Source organism: Crinia signifera, chromosome 19 (assembly GCF_055691185.1).
Source record: "Crinia signifera chromosome 19, ASM5569118v1, whole genome shotgun sequence".
NCBI classification, from domain to species: domain Eukaryota; kingdom Metazoa; phylum Chordata; class Amphibia; order Anura; family Myobatrachidae; genus Crinia; species Crinia signifera.
The window spans coordinates 4705929-4724682 of record NC_139226.1 but is presented as its reverse complement, the minus strand read 5'-3'; the positions used below and the strand labels follow the sequence as shown (position 1 = coordinate 4724682).

Below are 18754 nucleotides of genomic sequence, written 5' to 3'. Positions count from 1 at the left end.
CCCTGCACCTATGGTAGCTACACCCTGTATATAACACATGTAACTGTGACAGGGAAGGTGGCCCCTCTCAGCTCTGGGCCCCATAGCAGCTGCACCCCCTGCACCTATGGTAGCTACACCCTGTATATAACACATGTAACTGTGACAGGGAAGGTGGCCCCTCTCAGCTCTGGGCCCCATAGCAGCTGTACCCCCTGCACCTATGGTAGCTACACCCTGTATATAACACATGTATCTGTGACAGGGAAGGTGGCCCCTCTCAGCTCTGGGCCCCATAGCAGCTGTACTCCCTGCACCTATGGTAGCTACACCCTGTATATAACACATGTATCTGTGACAGGGAAGGTGGCCCCTCTCAGCTCTGGCCCCATAGCAGCTGCACTCCCTGCACCTATGGTAGCTACACCCTGTATATAACACATGTAACTGTGACAGGGAAGGTGGCCCCTCTCAGCTCTGGGCCCCATAGCAGCTGCACCCCCTGCACCTATGGTAGCTACACCCCTGTATATAACACATGTAACTGTGACAGGGAAGGTGGCCCCTCTCAGCTCTGGGCCCCATAGCAGCTGTACCCCCTGCACCTATGGTAGCTACACCCTGTATATAACACATGTATCTGTGACAGGGAAGATGGCCCCTCTCAGCTCTGGGCCCCATAGCAGCTGCACCCCCTGCACCTATGGTAGTTACACCCCTGTATATAACACATGTATCTGTGACAGGGAAGATGGCCCCTCTCAGCTCTGGGCCCCATAGCAGCTGCACCCCCTGCACCTATGGTAGCTACACCCTGTATATAACACATGTATCTGTGACAGGGAAGATGGCCCCTCTCAGCTCTGGGCCCCATAGCAGCTGCACTCCCTGCACCTATGGTAGCTACACCCCTGTATATAACACATGTAACTGTGACAGGGAAGGTGGCCCCTCTCACCTCTGGGCCCCATAGCAGTTGTATTCCCTGCACCTATGGTAGCTACACCCCTGTATATAACACGTAACTGTGACAGGGAAGGTGGCCCCTCTCAGCTCTGGTCCCATAGCAGCTGCACCCCCTGCACCTATGGTAGTTACACCCCTGTATATAACACATGTAACTGTGACAGGGAAGGTGGCCCCTCTCAGCTCTGGGCCCCATAGCAGCTGCACCCCCTGCACCTATGGTAGCTACTCCCTGTATATAACACATGTAACTGTGACCGGGAAGGTGGCCCCTCTCAGCTCTGGGCCCCATAGCAGCTGTACCCCCTGCACCTATGGTAGCTACACCCTGTATATAACACATGTATCTGTGACAGGGAAGGTGGCCCCTCTCAGCTCTGGGCCCCATAGCAGCTGCACCCCCTGCACCTATGGTAGCTACACCCTGTATATAACACATGTAACTGTGACAGGGAAGGTGGCCCCTCTCAGCTCTGGGCCCCATAGCAGCTGCACCCCCTGCACCTATGGTAGCTACACCCCTGTATATAACACATGTAACTGTGACAGGGAAGGTGGCCCCTCTCAGCTCTGGGCCCCATAGCAGCTGTACCCCCTGCACCTATGGTAGCTACACCCTGTATATAACACATGTATCTGTGACAGGGAAGGTGGCCCCTCTCAGCTCTGGGCCCCATAGCAGCTGCACCCCCTGCACCTATGGTAGCTACACCCTGTATATAACACATGTAACTGTGACAGGGAAGGTGGCCCCTCTCAGCTCTGGGCCCCATAGCAGCTGTACCCCCTGCACCTATGGTAGCTACACCCTGTATATAACACATGTATCTGTGACAGGGAAGGTGGCCCCTCTCAGCTCTGGGCCCCATAGCAGCTGCACCCCCTGCACCTATGGTAGCTACACCCTGTATATAACACATGTAACTGTGACAGGGAAGGTGGCCCCTCTCAGCTCTGGGCCCCATAGCAGCTGCACCCCCTGCACCTATGGTAGCTACACCCTGTATATAACACATGTAACTGTGACAGGGAAGGTGGCCCCTCTCAGCTCTGGGCCCCATAGCAGCTGTACCCCCTGCACCTATGGTAGCTACACCCTGTATATAACACATGTATCTGTGACAGGGAAGGTGGCCCCTCTCAGCTCTGGGCCCCATAGCAGCTGCACCCCCTGCACCTATGGTAGCTACACCCTGTATATAACACATGTAACTGTGACAGGGAAGGTGGCCCCTCTCAGCTCTGGGCCCATAGCAGCTGCACTCCCTGCACCTATGGTAGCTACACCCTGTATATAACACATGTAACTGTGACAGGGAAGGTGGCCCCTCTCAGCTCTGGGCCCATAGCAGCTGCACCCCCTGCACCTATGGTAGTTACACCCCTGTATATAACACATGTTACTGTGACAGGGTAGGTGGCCTCTCAGCTCTCTCTGTAGCACAGTGGTAAGTATTGTTTCATCCATCCTGTGTAGTTATAGGCACAGTCCTTCCTGAGCTGGTCCCTGGCACTGTGCGATCACAGCTGGCTGTGTGGACGCTTTGTGTTACACATAAATACAATGACTGTAGGACACAGTGTAAACACACCACCACCCGCTGTGTAATTAGAGCAGGGAGTCTCCTGCACTTGCACTATGCAGTAACGGGCCTATATATACATCCTGCTGCTCAGGGAATATTAAAGGCATTAGGAGTATGATCTGCTGGCATGGCATGCTGGGAACTGTAGTTCTATAGCCACTGAAGTGACTGAGATTGCCTAGATTTTTTGAAGTGGAATAATAATTGCTATTCTGGAACTAGTAGTCCGCTACAGGTACTGTGTATTTGTTCCACTGGTGATGCACATGGTGGCATGCCCTCTGCTCTGAATGACGGCTGCTGTGAATCGATATCAGCGGGCACCAAATCGCAGCGTCTGTATACGGCCTCACAGATACATCATAGCCAGGATGCTGGGTTTATAGGAAACAGGAACAGCGGTACTGCGGCTGTAACACAGAGTAACCGCAGTAATGCTGTTCGCCAATCAGCACTGTTTGTATGCGTAGTACTGGGACGCTGGGAAATGATTGACATCAGACAGGAGGTCACACCTCCCTGCAGCCTCTGGGTCCTAATGCCCACATTGTTCTAGTACAAGTAGAGAGGCAGCACAGAGTGCCCATCCTTCAACTGAGTGCACTTGATGAACTACACATCCCAGCACAGCCTGACCGTGACCGTCTTGTGAGGGTACGCTGAAATGTGTAGCTTCCCAACAGCAGGAGCGCTTAACCTTGACACTCCAGATGTTTTTAAACTACACATCCCATCATGCTCTGCATCAGTTTTAGCATGGCCAAAATAGCAAAACTGAAGCAGAGCATGCTGGGATATGTAGTTTAAAAACATCTGGAGTGTCAAGGTTAGCCATCAAGGGCTTAGGATGAATGCCCCAGGGCCCTGGTGTAGCGGGTGAGGAACGCCCTCTTGCCACTGTGGGGGCTATTCAGTTTAGGGCTATTCAGTTAGGAGAGAGAACGAGATGCTGTGCTTTCTGTGAACGACCGATCGGATAGTCGTATGGTTGTGTTTCTGAGGGGTAGATTTATTAAGCTCGTGAAGTGATAAACTGTCTGTTTTTTTTAACACCGGCCAATCAGCTCCTACCTGTGAAGTTACAGGCTTGGTTTGAAAAATGACAGGTAGGAGCTGATTGGACGGTGATAAAAACCAGACAGTTTATCACTTCACCGAGCTTAATAAATCTACCCCTGGGTGAGATTTCTCACATTTATTGTTCATACACACTGTGATAAATCAGGCCGGTCACACGGTTATTGGCAAATCAGCGCAATCATTGTTTAGTGTTCACCTAACGATACAGAGCGGCGTTGGGCCGCTTACATCCAGTGTCAGACACTCGTGCCCTATTACATTCGGCTCTGCGTCCGATGGTATAGCCAGGGCGGCTGCTGTGGGAACATGGAGTAATCTTCACCACAGCAGAGTGTAAACCGGGGGGAAATCCAGCAGCAGTCTGCTCCTTTCCTGTATGTGAGTCAGCCTGGACTTTACCCAGCGATGCACCGCGTGTGATCAGGGATAAGCACGGCGGGCCTTGAGCCTGTGCGGAGTTGTTGCTTGTCAGTCAGAGTCAACCTGTCAGTAAGGGATCATTTCCCAACTGTCACAACAAGACACAGGGAAGTGCGGCGAGAGTGACATGGATGTTGTGCACTTTTGTATCCCGCTAACCCCTATTAGAGGGTCACCGACCTGTCTGCATGACGCGGCGCTGGTGGGGCCGGCCTGACGCGGCGCTGGTGGGGCCGGCCTGACGCGGCGCTGGTGGGGCCGGCCTGACGCGGCGCTGGTGGGGCCGGCCTGACGCGGCGCTGGTGGGGCCGGCCTGACGCGGCGCTGGTGGGGCCGGCCTGACGCGTCGCTGGTGGGGCCTGCCTGACGCGGCGCTAGTGGGGCCAGCCTGACGCGGCGCTGGTGGGACCAGCCTGACGCGGCGCTCGTGGGCTGGCCTGACGCGGCGCTGGTTAATCTGTGACATGGTGCCCACTACAGCTATGTCAGATCTCAGGTGGCATAACAACGTCAGGGCAATACTGAGATATGAATCTCGCCTCCTATATACATTATCCTAGACCATGGCATGTGACGGGAAGCATGTTGGGTTTTGGGGTTGAGTTACTGCCTCATGGCATGGTACCGCGAGGCAACCGGTGTCCTGGTTGGTTGGACTGGGGCACATCTAGGAAAGGGTTCCTCTGGGGTTAACCTCAATATCTAGCCTGTTCTCCCTCCACAGAAGATCCATCTTCATATGTTCCACCCACCAATAAATGTATTCCCCGTACAGTACTGCCATGGTGGCCCTTTATTTATAATCCATGCTAATAACCTGGGTCTGTCTTTGCAGATAGCAGCAAGCTGCTGAGGGGCCCTCCGAGCATTGACTACGGGACCCTCCCCATCTGGAGACCCCCGCCCCGCATGGTGAGTATTACAGACTTCCCCTGTACATGGCTGGGTGGGACTCTCCTGACCTTGCAAAGCTTAAACCCAAAGTTCTATGTCCCCTGTAATGTCCTAATGTGCGCACTTTGTATGGCGCTGCCAACCCCTTGTGGCGCCTTAGAAATAACATGGAATAATCTCTGTTTCTTGCTGGCAGGAGTTCTGCGGGTACCGGAGGGTAATATGGCAGACTGTTATCTGTTATGTCTTCTGTGCCCTCACCCTCGGGCTGCTGCTCATCATCTTCCACTGGAAGCCGCGGCTGTACTTGCTCGCCACACATCGGCGCTGCCCCTTAGCTGTAGCAGACAGGATCGTCATAAAGGTGAGCGGGCAGTCTCCTCCTGTGCCCTGGACCCCCTCTCTCCCTTTGGCTGTCTCTGTTGCTTTTCCTCTCCACGTATCTGTTGGATGTTTATAGTAAATGGTTTCCTTTGCCAGTTTCCCACCTGTTACATTATCAGGATTTTTGAAATGATTCACGTTTTATCTGCCAGACGTGCGATTTACCATCAGAAATTGGATTAAAATAATTTTATTTGCTCTGCTTAAACCCACCAAACCCCCCCCCCCCCCCCCAGAAAACCATTGATTTTAGCCCCACTGCATTCGGAAACCTCTCTGTACGTCCGGTTTACGCTTCTGCGTCAGTAACTGGGATATAAAATTGCAATGGAGTTTTGTGGCTGTAAAACACGTGTACGTCCCAGGATAAAGCAACCAATAAAATGTAGGATTAACCCCAAATCTGCGGTGTCTGTAGAATGTACATCTATACAGCAGACTCCAACACATTGTAAAGTGTTTTATATTTACTTTACTAGAATTCCTGTTGAGCCGGTCACCACGGGCGGTGGGTGCAGAGTTGATCCAAACTGAGTGAAAGTAGTATTGTCTTTTACAGGAGGAGGCCAGTACTTGGAGAACCACAAGTACCAGCATGCAGGCCAATAAGGGCCCTCTAATGTTGTCCCGTATACTGTATACTTACCTTGTCCCTGGCATGGTCGGTCCTCTTCTCCAAGTACAATCCATTACGGGGGGGGGGGGGGGGGGTGTCACTTATCCGTTGTGCCATCTCCTGTGTGGTTCCGGGTTACCATGTAACGCAGCTGCTCTGTTTCTGGTTTCAGGACACGTTCAGCCAGACCAGTATAGTGGACGTGCGGGTAGAACATGGCGTTGATCCCAGGTACAGACCGTTTCCTGCCATTTATGTGCCACCGATTCTGTGTCTACCGCTAATGTGCTTCTCTCTCTCCTGCAGCCTGCAGATCGAGGCCCCGGAGCGTGTGGGTACGGTGGTGGGGGGCAGTGTGGCCCTTGGCATGGGGGAAGAGGAAGAGTTTAAGGACACCATCCAGCTGCACTACAAGGAAGAGGTGAGGCTGCAGGACACCAGCGGCCACTATGTGCCAAGCACACGTCAGCATTTCATACCAGCTTCACCAGGGCTGGGACAACGCCCTATCTCTCTGAGATCTGGTGCTGGGGACACATGTGAGAAGCTGGTCCAGTTAGAGGGGACTTGGGACAGGCGGTAATATTTTGGGGATTGGGATAGCGTGCTCACGGTAAATGGCCGCAGTACAGATGTGTCCTTCTCTTCTCCACCTTGCAGAAGAACGTGCTGCGATACTTTGTGTTTGAGGGGATGCGCTACATTTGGAGCGATCGCTCAGTGGACTTCATCAAGGTCAGGTAAGACGACCCACGTTACACGTAGGAACATCTAAGCCCTGATGTGGTATAGTGAGTACGTGATGGGGCTGCCGGTGTGACCGTAACCGCTTTCTATCTATCTCCGCCCGCAGTTCGCTGGCTGACGGATTAGTCTGCGCTGACATTCAGAAGTGCAAGTCTGGGCTGAGCCAGGCCGACCACGAAAACAGGTGAGTGTTCAGTGCAACTCTGACTGCTGTACCAGCTGTGCACACCAGAGGGCAGCACCTCCTCACAGAACACACTGCAGTCACCTGTATTACACCTGCACTGGCCGCACCAAGGGCCTAATACAGGTTGGCTTGCAAAAGCAAACTCCTTCTTTAATGGACAAAACCATGCTGCACTTCAGGTGGGGCAGATGTAACCTGTGCAGAGAGAGTAACATTTGGGTGAGTTATTTTGTTTCTGTGCAAGGTAAATACTGGCTGCTTTATTCTTACACTGCAATTTAGATTTCAGGTTGAACACATCCCAACCAAATGTTACTCTCTCTGCACCTGTTACATCTGCCCCACCTGCAGTGCAGCATGATTTTGTCCATGAAAGAAGGAGTTTGCTTTTACAAACGAACCTGAATCACCCCCAAGTCCCTGTTACTGATGACATAGTGCCGGCATGCGGCAATCTGCAGTATTTGTGTATACGGTATGGTCTTATTGGTTATTTGTCATTGCACAGGAAGTCAATTTATGGTCCGAATGAGATCGATGTCCCAGTGAAATCCTATGGGCAGCTTCTAATCGAGGAGGTGAGTGGCAGCCGGTGGGCACCACCATCCTGTGTACGCCCTGTGCGGGGCTCGCTCTCTCCATCCTGTGCGGGGCTCGCTCTCTCCATCCTGCCGCAGCCGCGGTCTCCATCCTGTACGTCATTTCTCGCTCTCTCTCCTCGCAGGTCCTGAACCCGTTCTACATGTTCCAGGTGTTTAGCGTCATCTTGTGGCTTTGCGATAACTATTACTACTACGCTGCCTGCATCATTGTCATCTCCATCATCTCCATCTCGGTCTCGCTGTTTGAAACCAGGAAGGTGAGCGTCCATCCCCCGTGCCCCGCACCTCGCTGTGTCACCCATGATGCCTTGCTCCAGCGCCAAGTGACCTTCTGCATCTCTTCCCACAGCAAAGCATAACACTGCGCAACATGGTGAAGATGGTGGTGAGCCTCCGAGTGCGGCGGGCTGGGGGAGGTGAGACATGATGCTGACGTTACCTACATTACAGCGGCCTTCATGGCATGAGGGGTGTAGTACATAGGGGGAGATAAAGTACCAACCCATCAGCTCCTCACTGTCAGTTTTCTAACACAGCCTGTAACATGATGGGAACTGATTGGTTAGTACTTTATCTCTCCGAACTTTGATACATCTCCCCCCGTAGTGACGCGAGTTCCCCATCTCATGCCAGGTTTGTGGTAGGGGGTCACTGATCTGTTTTATGTCGTTACAGAGGAGCAGATGGTCAGTTCTCTGGACCTGGTCCCTGGTGATTGCATCCTGCTGCCACCAGAGGGCGTGTATATGCCGTGCGACGCGGCCCTGCTGTCCGGAGAGTGCATAGTGAATGAGAGCATGCTGACAGGTGGGTGCCTGGGGTGGATAACGGAGCCCCCTAGTGGCTGGTGCTGGTACTTGTATAACACATTGTGTATGAATTAGGGGAGAGTGTGCCGGAGATGAAGACCCCATTACCGGATGGCCCCCACGCAGCCGGCACGGTTTACTCCTCGGACACACATCAGCGCCACACGCTGTTCTGCGGGACACAAGTTATCCAGGCGAAAAGCTACCTGGAGGATGAGGTGATTGCGGTCGTAGTGAGGACAGGTATGTGGTGACCTGGGGGCATCTGTCTGAGAAAGATCAAGTGTATTAATGTAGGCAGCAGGCATGGGTGTCACACGTGGCCCCCGGTATGGCTCTGCGTGTCACACATGGCACCAGGTAGGGCTCTGCGTGTCAGACGTGACGCCAGGTAGGGCTCTGCGTGTCAGACGTGACGCCAGGTAGGGCTCTGCGTGTCAGACGTGGCCCCCGGTATGGCTCTGCGTGTCACACATGGCACCAGGTATGGCTCTGCGTGTCAGACGTGACGCCAGGTAGGGCTCTGCGTGTCAGACGTGGCCCCCGGTATGGCTCTGCGTGTCACACATGGCACCAGGTAGGGCTCTGCGTGTCAGACGTGACGCCGGGTATGGCTCTGCGTGTCACACGTGCCGGGTAGGGCTCTGTGTGTCACACGTGGCACCAGGTAGGGCTCTGCGTGTCACACGTGCCCTGTAGGGCTCTGTGTGTCACATGTGCCGGGTAGGGCTCTGCGTGTCACACGTGGCGCCGAGTAGGGCTCTGTGTGTCACACGTGGCACCAGGTAGGGCTCTCCACGTCAGACGGCGCCAGGTATTTCCCTAGAATAGTGTACTGGGGGGTTACTGATGCTGCTGGAGGTAGAGCTTCCGTTTCTTCAGTGTTCTCTCCTATCCGCAGGTTTCTGCACCGCCAAAGGGAATCTGATCAGCTCAATCCTGCACCCCAAGCCCATCCAGTTCAAGTTCTACCGCGATGCCCTGATGTTTGTGCTCGTCCTGGCGGTGTTCGGTGAGGATCCCGCTCACTGGTTTATGTCTCGCCCAGGTTACTCCAGAGGGGAATGTAATGTAACATCGGATGTAGACCTTGAGATCACAGTGTGCGCTAATCTCCCTTCCTTGTAATGTGTGTGTGTGTATATGTATGTATATATGTGTGTGTGTGTATATATATATATATATATATATATATATATATATATATATATATATATATATATATATATATATATATATATATATATATATATATATATATATATATATATAACAAACAGGCTGCGCTAGTCCTTAGAGATGTTCTCATATCACACTGTTAGTACGGTGCAGCTTCTCCAATAAACCGATCCCACGGATAGAATTTTGTATGCGAAATAATAAGGGATAGCGCACAATGAGCAGTATATTCAGGTAACATTTATAAAGAAATAGCAGCTCACGAACATATAAGGTAAAAGATAAACAGCTTGCCAGCATGTATACACAAGGAGCAGCAGGTGGATGTCTCTTCTCAAACAGCGCTGAAGCCGCAAAGCCTCCGACGTCCCATCAAACAGACTCCCAGCTCCAAGTATGTCACAGCAGAAACACGCCCAGGGCGTGGTTCTGCTGTGGGACGTCGGAGGCTTTGCGGCTTCAGCGCTGTTTGAGAAGAGACATCCACCTTTTGCTCCTTGTGTATACATGCTGGCAAGCTGTTTATCTGTTACCTAATATGTACGTGAGCTGCTATTTCTTTATAATATGAATATACTGCTCATTGTGCGCTATCTCTTATTCTTTTGCATATATATATATAGAATAGTTGGTTTGCAGGACGGCACTCCACAGGGATGGATGCTTGCCGGTGCCAGGTCTGTATTTGTAGAAATGCAGTACACTTACCCCCCCGAAGAAGGATGAAGACCAGCACTCAGGCGAATTTCAGGTGAAGAAAATAAGAAGTTTATTCCATGTGCAGGTAAGTAGCAACAATGGCTGTCCCGACAGCCGTTTCAACTGGGCTCTCCCCTGATGACAACTGGCTAGAGCCCAGTTGAAACGGCTGTCGGGACAGCCATTGTTGCTACTTACCTGCACATGGAATAAACTTCTTATTTTCTTCACCTGAAATTCGCCTGAGTGCTGGTCTTCATCCTTCTTTGGGGGGGGGGGGTAAGTGTAATATATATATATATATATATATATATATATATATATATATATATATATATATATATATATACACCTGTTAGTCCACGACTAGTTTGTGTTGGCATATCGCAGTCTGGAACTGGCTGCGGTTCATGGTGGGGTTTGGTTATCTATGATGAGCCTGTAGGTGGGGGTTGGTTGTCCATTGCGAGCCACTGGCCTGTGGATGGTAAATCACTATGCTGGGGTCGGTTCTACATGACGAGCCTCTGGGCTGGGGTTGATTTTCCATGGTGAGCCGCTGGTGTAAGGGGTTAGTTAGCCACTGGATTAGGGGTCAGATGTGAATGATGAGCCACTTGCTGAAGTCATTTGCTGATTGGGTTTAATTGTCCATTGTGAGGAGCTGGGTAAGGGGTCAGTTGCCAGTGGTGAAATTGTGGGTAAGGGGTCAGTTGTCTGCGGTGAGCCACTGGGTAAGGGGTCAGTTGTCCATGGTGAACTTGTGGGTAAGGGGTCAGTTGTCTGCAGTGAGCCACTGGGTAAGGGGTCAGTTGTTCATGGTTAACTTGTGGGTAAGGGGTCAGTTGTCCATGCTGAGCTTGTGGGTAAGGGGTCAGTTGTCTGCGGTGAGCCACTGGGTAAGGGGTCAGTTGTCCGCGGTGAACTTGTGGGTAAGGGGTCAGTTGTCCGGTGACTTGCTGAGTAAGGGGTTAGTTGCTGTGTGATTAGTTCTATCGGTCTAAGGTGTCTAATCTATTGGAAGGTCCAAGACAGCCATCACTGGCCATGTCCAATATCTCTCCTCTTTCCTTTCCAGCCATCATGGGGACCATTTACAGCATTGTCATTCACATCATGCACAGGGTAAGTTCTGTCTTCCCAACCTCCTTGCCCTATATGTTCCCCCTACACATTTCCATCTGCCTGACTGGTTCCGTGTTTGTCTCCTGGTCAGGTTACTGTATCTAGGATCGTTATTTTAGCCCTCGATGTTATAACGATTATCGTACCACCGGCTCTCCCGGCTGCCATGACCGTTGGCACCATCTACGCTCAAGGCCGGCTGAAGAAACATGGAATCTTCTGCATCAGTCCCCCACGCATAAATGTTAGCGGCAAGATAAAGATGGTGTGCTTCGATAAGGTACAACGTTGTATGTCCTTCCAGTAGTAGGGCTAGAAAGGAGATAATGGCGATTGGTCTCCACCAGTTCTCTAGTCCATTCATTCATGCACTCTCTTCCCCCTCCATGGTGCGTCCCAGACAGGTACCCTAACAGAAGAAGGGCTGGATGTGTGGGGGGTTGTGCCTTTGGAGAGCGCCAGCTTCCTTCCAATCACCCATGATCCTCGTTCTCTGCCAGATGGACACTTGCTAAACGCACTCACCGCCTGCCACTCTGTCACCTTGCTGAATGGACAATCCATCGGGGACCTCATGGATCTGAAGATGGTGGAGTCTACCGGCTGGGTAAGTTCCATGAGCGGTTTCCCTCTGGGTTACTGTGAGATTATTCCTGGGCTGCTTTGTGGGGACCCTCACTTGTTTCTCTGATGCCTAACTGTTCCCACTCCTTTCAGGTTCTCGAAGATGGAGATGTGGATCCGCAGCTGAGGGAAAGTTTTGGTACAAAAGTGCTGTTGGTGATGAAGCCACCCATTCTGGACGAGCAACCCTATGGACCTGTAAGTACAGTGCAGTCTGATCTGCCTCTTCCCCCTGCAGCGGCAGTCTGATCTGCCTCTTCCCCCTGCAGCGGCAGTCTGATCTGCCTCTTCCCCCTGCAGCGGCAGTCTGATCTGCCTCTTCCCCCTGCAGCGGCAGTCTGATCTGCCTCTTCCCCCTGCAGCGGCAGTCTGATCTGCCTCTTCCCCCTGCAGTGGCAGTCTGATCTGCCTCCTCCCCCTGATCTGCCTCTTCACCTCCATTTACCATGTTTTTATTAACCCCTAGAAACATCAGGTGAATGTGGGGGTCCTGCAGAGGTTCCCCTTTTCCTCCAGCCTACAGAGGATGAGTGTCATTGCCAAACTCCCTGGAGACTGCCCCTCAGAGCTGTACATGAAGGGGGCTCCGGAAATGGTCGCCAGTCTGTGCAAGACCGAGACGGGTGAGTTGGGACATCGAGCAAGTGTGTGTGGCTGTCTGTCTGTCCCTGAGGGACTTTCAGGGATCGATGCTCACGGATGACATAAGGCAGCTGTATATTTTATAATGCTGACCTGTTCCGAATTAGCAGGAGATCGGTGGTGGTGTCCACGGTAGGGATGACCATCGATGATTCGAAATCATCGATGGTTTATGGCCAGATGGTTTCCCTCCATCGATGGCACATCAAAACGATGTTTTGCTGTTTTTTTGTTGTTTTCTCAAAGTATCGGCCCTGCCCACGTGTTTTGGATGACCATCGATAGGTAAAAATATTGATGGTCATCCATTGCATAGTTTAGCACTATCTTTGGCCAGTTGCACTATTGCCATCGATTGAAACGATGGCCATCCCTATGCCAAGGGTTAATCCTACTGGTTCTCTCTGTAGCACCAGATAGCCCTTCGCTTGTTGAATGGCGCCCTCTGCGGGTGTTGGAGAGGATTGCAGTTATTCTGGAATGGTCTGTCAGAAATAACCGTTGGATGTGTTTATCACAGTGCCGCCGGACTTCTCCGCCATGCTGCGTCAGTACACACAGGACGGGTTCCGGGTGCTGGGATTTGCGCATAAAACACTCCACGCGACCAAAACGTTTGAGGAGGCGCAGTCCATCACCAGGTACGTTTACCGCCTGTATAATCGCCAGCTCTGTTATAATTGGCGCCCCCCCCAGTATCTGATCATTAGGTCGACATTGGCTACGTCCACATGTCAACATGGTCAAAAGGTCGAAATTAGTTTTTCATGGTTTTTTGTTTAAATCTATTTGTTCATATTTTACCATCCCAGTGGGCATAGAGGGAGAATACAGCAGCGTGGCGAGTGCACTTATACGGTGGCCACAGGTGGCGAGTGCACTTATACGGTGGCCACTGTGTGGCGAGTGCACTTATACGGTGGCCGCAGTGGGGCGAGTGCACTTATACGGTGGCCGCAGTGGGGCGAGTGCACTTATACGGTGGCCACAGTGTGGCGAGTGCACTTATACGGTGGCCACAGTGGGGCGAGTGCACTTATACGGTGGCCACAGCGGGGCGAGTGCACTTATACGGTGGCCACAGTGGGGCGAGTGCACTTATACGGTGGCCATAGTGTGGCGAGTGCACTTATACGGTGGCCACAGTGGGGCGAGTGCACTTATACGGTGGCCACAGAGGGGCGAGTGCACTTATACGGTGGTCACAGTGTGGCGAGTGCACTTATACGGTGACCACAGTGTGGCGAGTGCACTTATACGGTGGCCACAGTGTGGCGAGTGCACTTATACGGTGGTCACAGTGTGGCGAGTGCACTTATACGGTGACCACAGTGTGGCGAGTGCACTTATACGGTGGCCACAGTGTGGCGAGTGCACTTATACGGTGGCCACAGTGTGGCGAGTGCCCTTATACGGTGGTCACAGTGTGGCGAGTGCACTTATACGGTGACCACAGTGTGGCGAGTGCACTTATACGGTGGCCACAGTGTGGCGAGTGCACTTATACGGTGGCCACAGTGTGGCGAGTGCACTTATACGGTGGCCGCAGTGTGGCGAGTGCACTTATACGGTGGCCGCAGTGGGGCGAGTGCACTTATACGGTGGCCACAGTGTGGCGAGTGCACTTATACGGTGGCCACAGTGTGGCGAGTGCACTTATACGGTGGCCACAGTGGGACGAGTGCCCTTATACGGTGGCCACAGTGTGGCGAGTGCACTTATACGGTGGCCGCAGTGTGGCGAGTGCACTTATACGGTGGCCGCAGTGGGGCGAGTGCACTTATACGGTGGCCGCAGTGGGGCGAGTGCACTTATACGGTGGTCGCAGTGGGGCGAGTGCACTTATACGGTGGCCCCAGTGTGGTGAGTGCACTTATACGGTGGCCGCAGTGTGGTGAGTGCACTTATACGATGGCCGCAGTGGGGCGAGTGCACTTATACGGTGGCCGCAGTGGGGCGAGTGCACTTATACGGTGGCCGCAGTGGGACGAGTGCCCTTATACGGTGGCCGCAGTGGGGCGAGTGCACTTATACGGTGGCCGCAGTGGGGCGAGTGCACTTATACGGTGGCCGCAGTGGGGCGAGTGCACTTATACGGTGGCCGCAGTGTGGCGAGTGCACTTATACGGTGGCCGCAGTGGGACGAGTGCCCTTATACGGTGGCCACAGTGGGGCGAGTGCACTTATACGGTGGCCGCAGTGTGGCGAGTGCACTTATACGGTGGCCGCAGTGGGACGAGTGCCCTTATACGGTGGCCACAGTGGGGCGAGTGCACTTATACGGTGGCCACAGTGGGGCGAGTGCACTTATACGGTGGCCGCAGTGTGGTGAGTGCACTTATACGGTGGCCACAGTGGGACGAGTGCCCTTATACGGTGGCCACAGCGTGGCGAGTGCACTTATACGGTGGCCACAGCGTGGCGAGTGCACTTATACGGTGGCCACAGCGGGACGAGTGCACTTATACGGTGGCCACAGCGTGGCGAGTGCACTTATACGGTGGCCACAGCGTGGCGAGTGCACTTATACGGTGGCCACAGCGTGGCGAGTGCACTTATACGGTGGCCACAGCGTGGCGAGTGCACTTATACGGTGGCCGCAGTGTGGTGAGTGCACTTATACGGTGGCCGCAGTGTGGCGAGTGCACTTATACGGTGGCCACAGTGTGGCGAGTGCACTTATACGGTGGCCACAGTGTGGCGAGTGCACTTATACGGTGGCCACAGCGTGGCGAGTGCACTTATACGGTGGCCACAGCGTGGCGAGTGCACTTATACGGTGGCCACAGCGTGGCGAGTGCACTTATACGGTGGCCGCAGTGTGGTGAGTGCACTTATACGGTGGCCGCAGTGTGGCGAGTGCACTTATACGGTGGCCCCAGTGTGGCGAGTGCACTTATACGGTGGCCACAGTGTGGCGGGTGCACTTATACGGTGGCCGCAGTGTGGCGAGTGCACTTATACGGTGGCCACAGTGTGGCGAGTGCACTTATACGGTGGCCACAGTGGGGCGAGTGCACTTATACGGTGGCCACAGTGGGGCGATTGCACTTATACGGTGGCCGCAGTGTGGCGAGTGCACTTATACGGTGGCCGCAGTGGGGCGAGTGCACTTATACGGTGGCCATCAACATACGTCGACATAAACACACAAAAAAACACCTCTTTTGCTTGTCGACCTATTGACCATGTTAACGTTTTGTCGTGCGTCATCCTTTTGACCAATAGTGGTCGACCTATTGCCTGTTGTCCTGGACACTGTCGCCCTAATTATCCACGCCCCGACAAATTGATGCCATGGGTGTCCCATGTTGCTGGCTGACCTCTTGCCCATTGAGCCGCTTTAGGTGGCGGATGGGGATTCACACTATCCCTCCTTTTGTCCCCATGTAGAGAGTCGGCAGAACGGGACCTGACCTTTCTGGGATTTCTGGTAATGAAGAACGTCCTGAAACCAGAGACTGCACCGGTCATCTACGCCCTGAGAAATGCCAATATCCGGACTGTCATGGTGACTGGTAAGTGACACCCTGGGGACGTCCATGACTGGACAGCGGCTGAGTGATGGTGGGTACTTGTCGGGTGGTCCCCTACATGACCAATCTGCTTCCCCACCTAGGAGATAATATGCTGACGGCAGTGAACGTCGCCAAGAGTTGCCACCTGGTGGAGGCCACGGAAAAGCTCTTCTATGTCAACGCATCTCCCCCCGTCCCCAATAGCTCGGCCACGCTGAAATTCATCCCATCGGAGCCGATGGCAGGAGATCAGATCACAGAGGTGAGTGCACGTAGCTGGCACGTGGGCGCGGAACATTTGCCACTGGGGTCGTGCACCTTTACGTGACGTTGTGGTCTCCGGTTTCCCAGTTACAGGGGCTGTACCAGCAGGGAGGAGCCTTCCTGGATCGCGGGCCGTACTGTTTCGCAATGAATGGAAAATCTTTTGCGGCGTTGACTGATTACTACCCCGACCTGCTGCCCAAAGTGAGTCCGCTGCTTGTTCTTCCGGTGGTTGTGTATATTTCCCTATAAATGAGCGCTGCTGCCTTTTGGCTGAAATGCGGTTCTTCTTGTTGCTGTGTTTCCACTACTGCTTGTCAGGAGCAATACAGCGACTAAATTTGCATGCCAGGCTGCCACAGGTGATTTGTTCTGACCAATCAGTTTTCTAGAACGCCATCCACCCATACCAATACTTGGGAACTGATCTGTCCAAGTGCTGTATTTAATCCATAAGGGCAATAAGGTTAAGTTAGTGATTTTGTAATAAATTTGTTTGTAACCTAAAAGAAGCTATTATTATTATTATTATTATTATTATTATTATTATTATTATTATTATGTCACCATTTGTCCCGTTCTTTGTTCTATCTTTCTGTGTATATTTATGTAGTATGATTGTACTGTCCGTATGACCAGACCAGATCGGCGCGCCCAGCTCAGTTTGGATCCTGTTAGTATGATTGTACTGTCCATATGACCAGACCAGATCGGCGCGCCCAGCTCCGTTTGGATCCTGTTAGTATGATTGTACTGTCCGTATGACCAGACAAGATCGGCGCGCCCAGCTCCGTTTGGATCCTGTTAGTATGATTGTACTGTCCGTATGACCAGACCAGATCGGCGCGCCCAGCTCAGTTTGGATCCTGTTAGTATGATTGTACTGTCCGTATGACCAGACCAGATCGGAGCGCCCAGCTCAGTTTGGATCCTGTTAGTATGATTGTACTGTCCATATGACCAGACCAGATCGGCGCGCCCAGCTCCGTTTGGATCCTGTTAGTATGATTGTACTGTCCGTATGACCAGACAAGATCGGCGCGCCCAGCTCCGTTTGGATCCTGTTAGTATGATTGTACTGTCCGTATGACCAGACCAGATCGGCGCGCCCAGCTCCGTTTGGATCCTGTTAGTATGATTGTACTGTCCGTATGACCAGACAAGATCGGCGCGCCCAGCTCCGTTTGGATCCTGTTAGTATGATTGTACTGTCCGTATGACCAGACCAGATCGGAGCGCCCAGCTCCGTTTGGATCCTGTTAGTATGATTGTACTGTCCGTATGACCAGACCAGATCGGCGCGCCCAGCTCAGTTTGGATCCTGTTAGTATGATTGTACTGTCCGTATGACCAGACCAGATCGGCGCGCCCAGCTCAGTTTGGATCCTGTTAGTATGATTGTACTGTCCGTATGACCAGACCAGATCGGCGCGCCCAGCTCAGTTTGGATCCTGTTAGTATGATTGTACTGTCCGTATGACCAGACCAGATCGGCGCGCCCAGCTCCAATTGGATCCTGTTAGTATGATTGTACTGTCCGTATGACCAGACCAGATCGGCGCGCCCAGCTCAGTTTGGATCCTGTTAGTATGATTGTACTGTCCGTATGACCAGACCAGATTGGCGCGCCCAGCTCAGTATGGATCCTGTTAGTATGATTGTACTGTCCGTATGACCAGACCAGATCGGCGCGCCCAGCTCAGTTTGGATCCTGTTAGTATGATTGTACTGTCCGTATGACCAGACCAGATCGGCGCGCCCAGCTCAGTATGGATCCTGTTAGTATGATTGTACTGTCCGTATGACCAGACCAGATCGGCGCGCCCAGCTCAGTATGGATCCTGTTAGTATGATTGTACTGTCCGTATGACCAGACCAGATCGGCGCGCCCAGCTCAGTTTGGATCCTGTTAGTATGATTGTACTGTCCGTATGACCAGACCAGATCGGCGCGCCCAGCTCAGTATGGATCCTGTTAGTATGATTGTACTGTCCGTATGACCAGACCAGATCGGCGCGCCCAGCTCCGTTTGGATCCTGTTAGTATGAGTTACACTTTAGGCTGTCAGACTGCTAAGCACGGTTGTCTCTCATTCCCCAGATTCTTATCCATGCCACCGTGTTCGCCCGGATGTCACCGGACCAGAAGACTCAGCTGGTGCGCTACTTTCAGGATCTAAAGTAAGTATGCGCTGATTGGCGCACAGATGTTTCTGTATCTTTATGCTAATGCCGCGCCCACTCTCATTACTACTGAGATTCCCACTTACTGGACGCACCATCGAATCTCGCCCTAGTCCTAAGGCGGTTGCAGCTTCTCCATCTGAGTGGTCCTGCGTCTGTGGGCGCAGCCGCTTACATTGACCCATCTGCTTAGCCAGCCCCCCCTCCAAGTAATGCCACCACGCTGTGCGTCCAGTTCTGTCCTGCGCCT

The 18754-nt window shown here is 52.7% G+C and overlaps 1 protein-coding gene across 4 annotated transcripts in view; it reads left to right on the top strand.

Moving 5' to 3' along the window:
- ATP13A2 (ATPase cation transporting 13A2) overlaps positions 1-18754 on the top strand; it is a 76578-nt gene that overhangs the window by 42776 nt on the left and 15048 nt on the right. For 3 of the 4 annotated variants that reach the window (XM_083161867.1, XM_083161866.1, XM_083161869.1), the window contains exons 2-23: positions 4867-4943; positions 5122-5289; positions 6098-6156; positions 6232-6346; positions 6586-6665; positions 6779-6856; positions 7368-7437; positions 7584-7718; positions 7811-7877; positions 8137-8268; positions 8346-8513; positions 9172-9282; positions 11227-11273; positions 11365-11553; positions 11674-11880; positions 11991-12095; positions 12364-12520; positions 13060-13180; positions 15933-16057; positions 16159-16319; positions 16409-16525; positions 18422-18501. In XM_083161867.1, coding sequence (XP_083017993.1) covers positions 4867-4943; positions 5122-5289; positions 6098-6156; positions 6232-6346; positions 6586-6665; positions 6779-6856; positions 7368-7437; positions 7584-7718; positions 7811-7877; positions 8137-8268; positions 8346-8513; positions 9172-9282; positions 11227-11273; positions 11365-11553; positions 11674-11880; positions 11991-12095; positions 12364-12520; positions 13060-13180; positions 15933-16057; positions 16159-16319; positions 16409-16525; positions 18422-18501 — 2569 coding nt within the window. The remainder of the gene's footprint in view (positions 1-4866; positions 4944-5121; positions 5290-6097; positions 6157-6231; positions 6347-6585; positions 6666-6778; positions 6857-7367; positions 7438-7583; positions 7719-7810; positions 7878-8136; positions 8269-8345; positions 8514-9171; positions 9283-11226; positions 11274-11364; positions 11554-11673; positions 11881-11990; positions 12096-12363; positions 12521-13059; positions 13181-15932; positions 16058-16158; positions 16320-16408; positions 16526-18421; positions 18502-18754) is intronic. The other variant, XM_083161868.1, reaches the window with a different exon arrangement.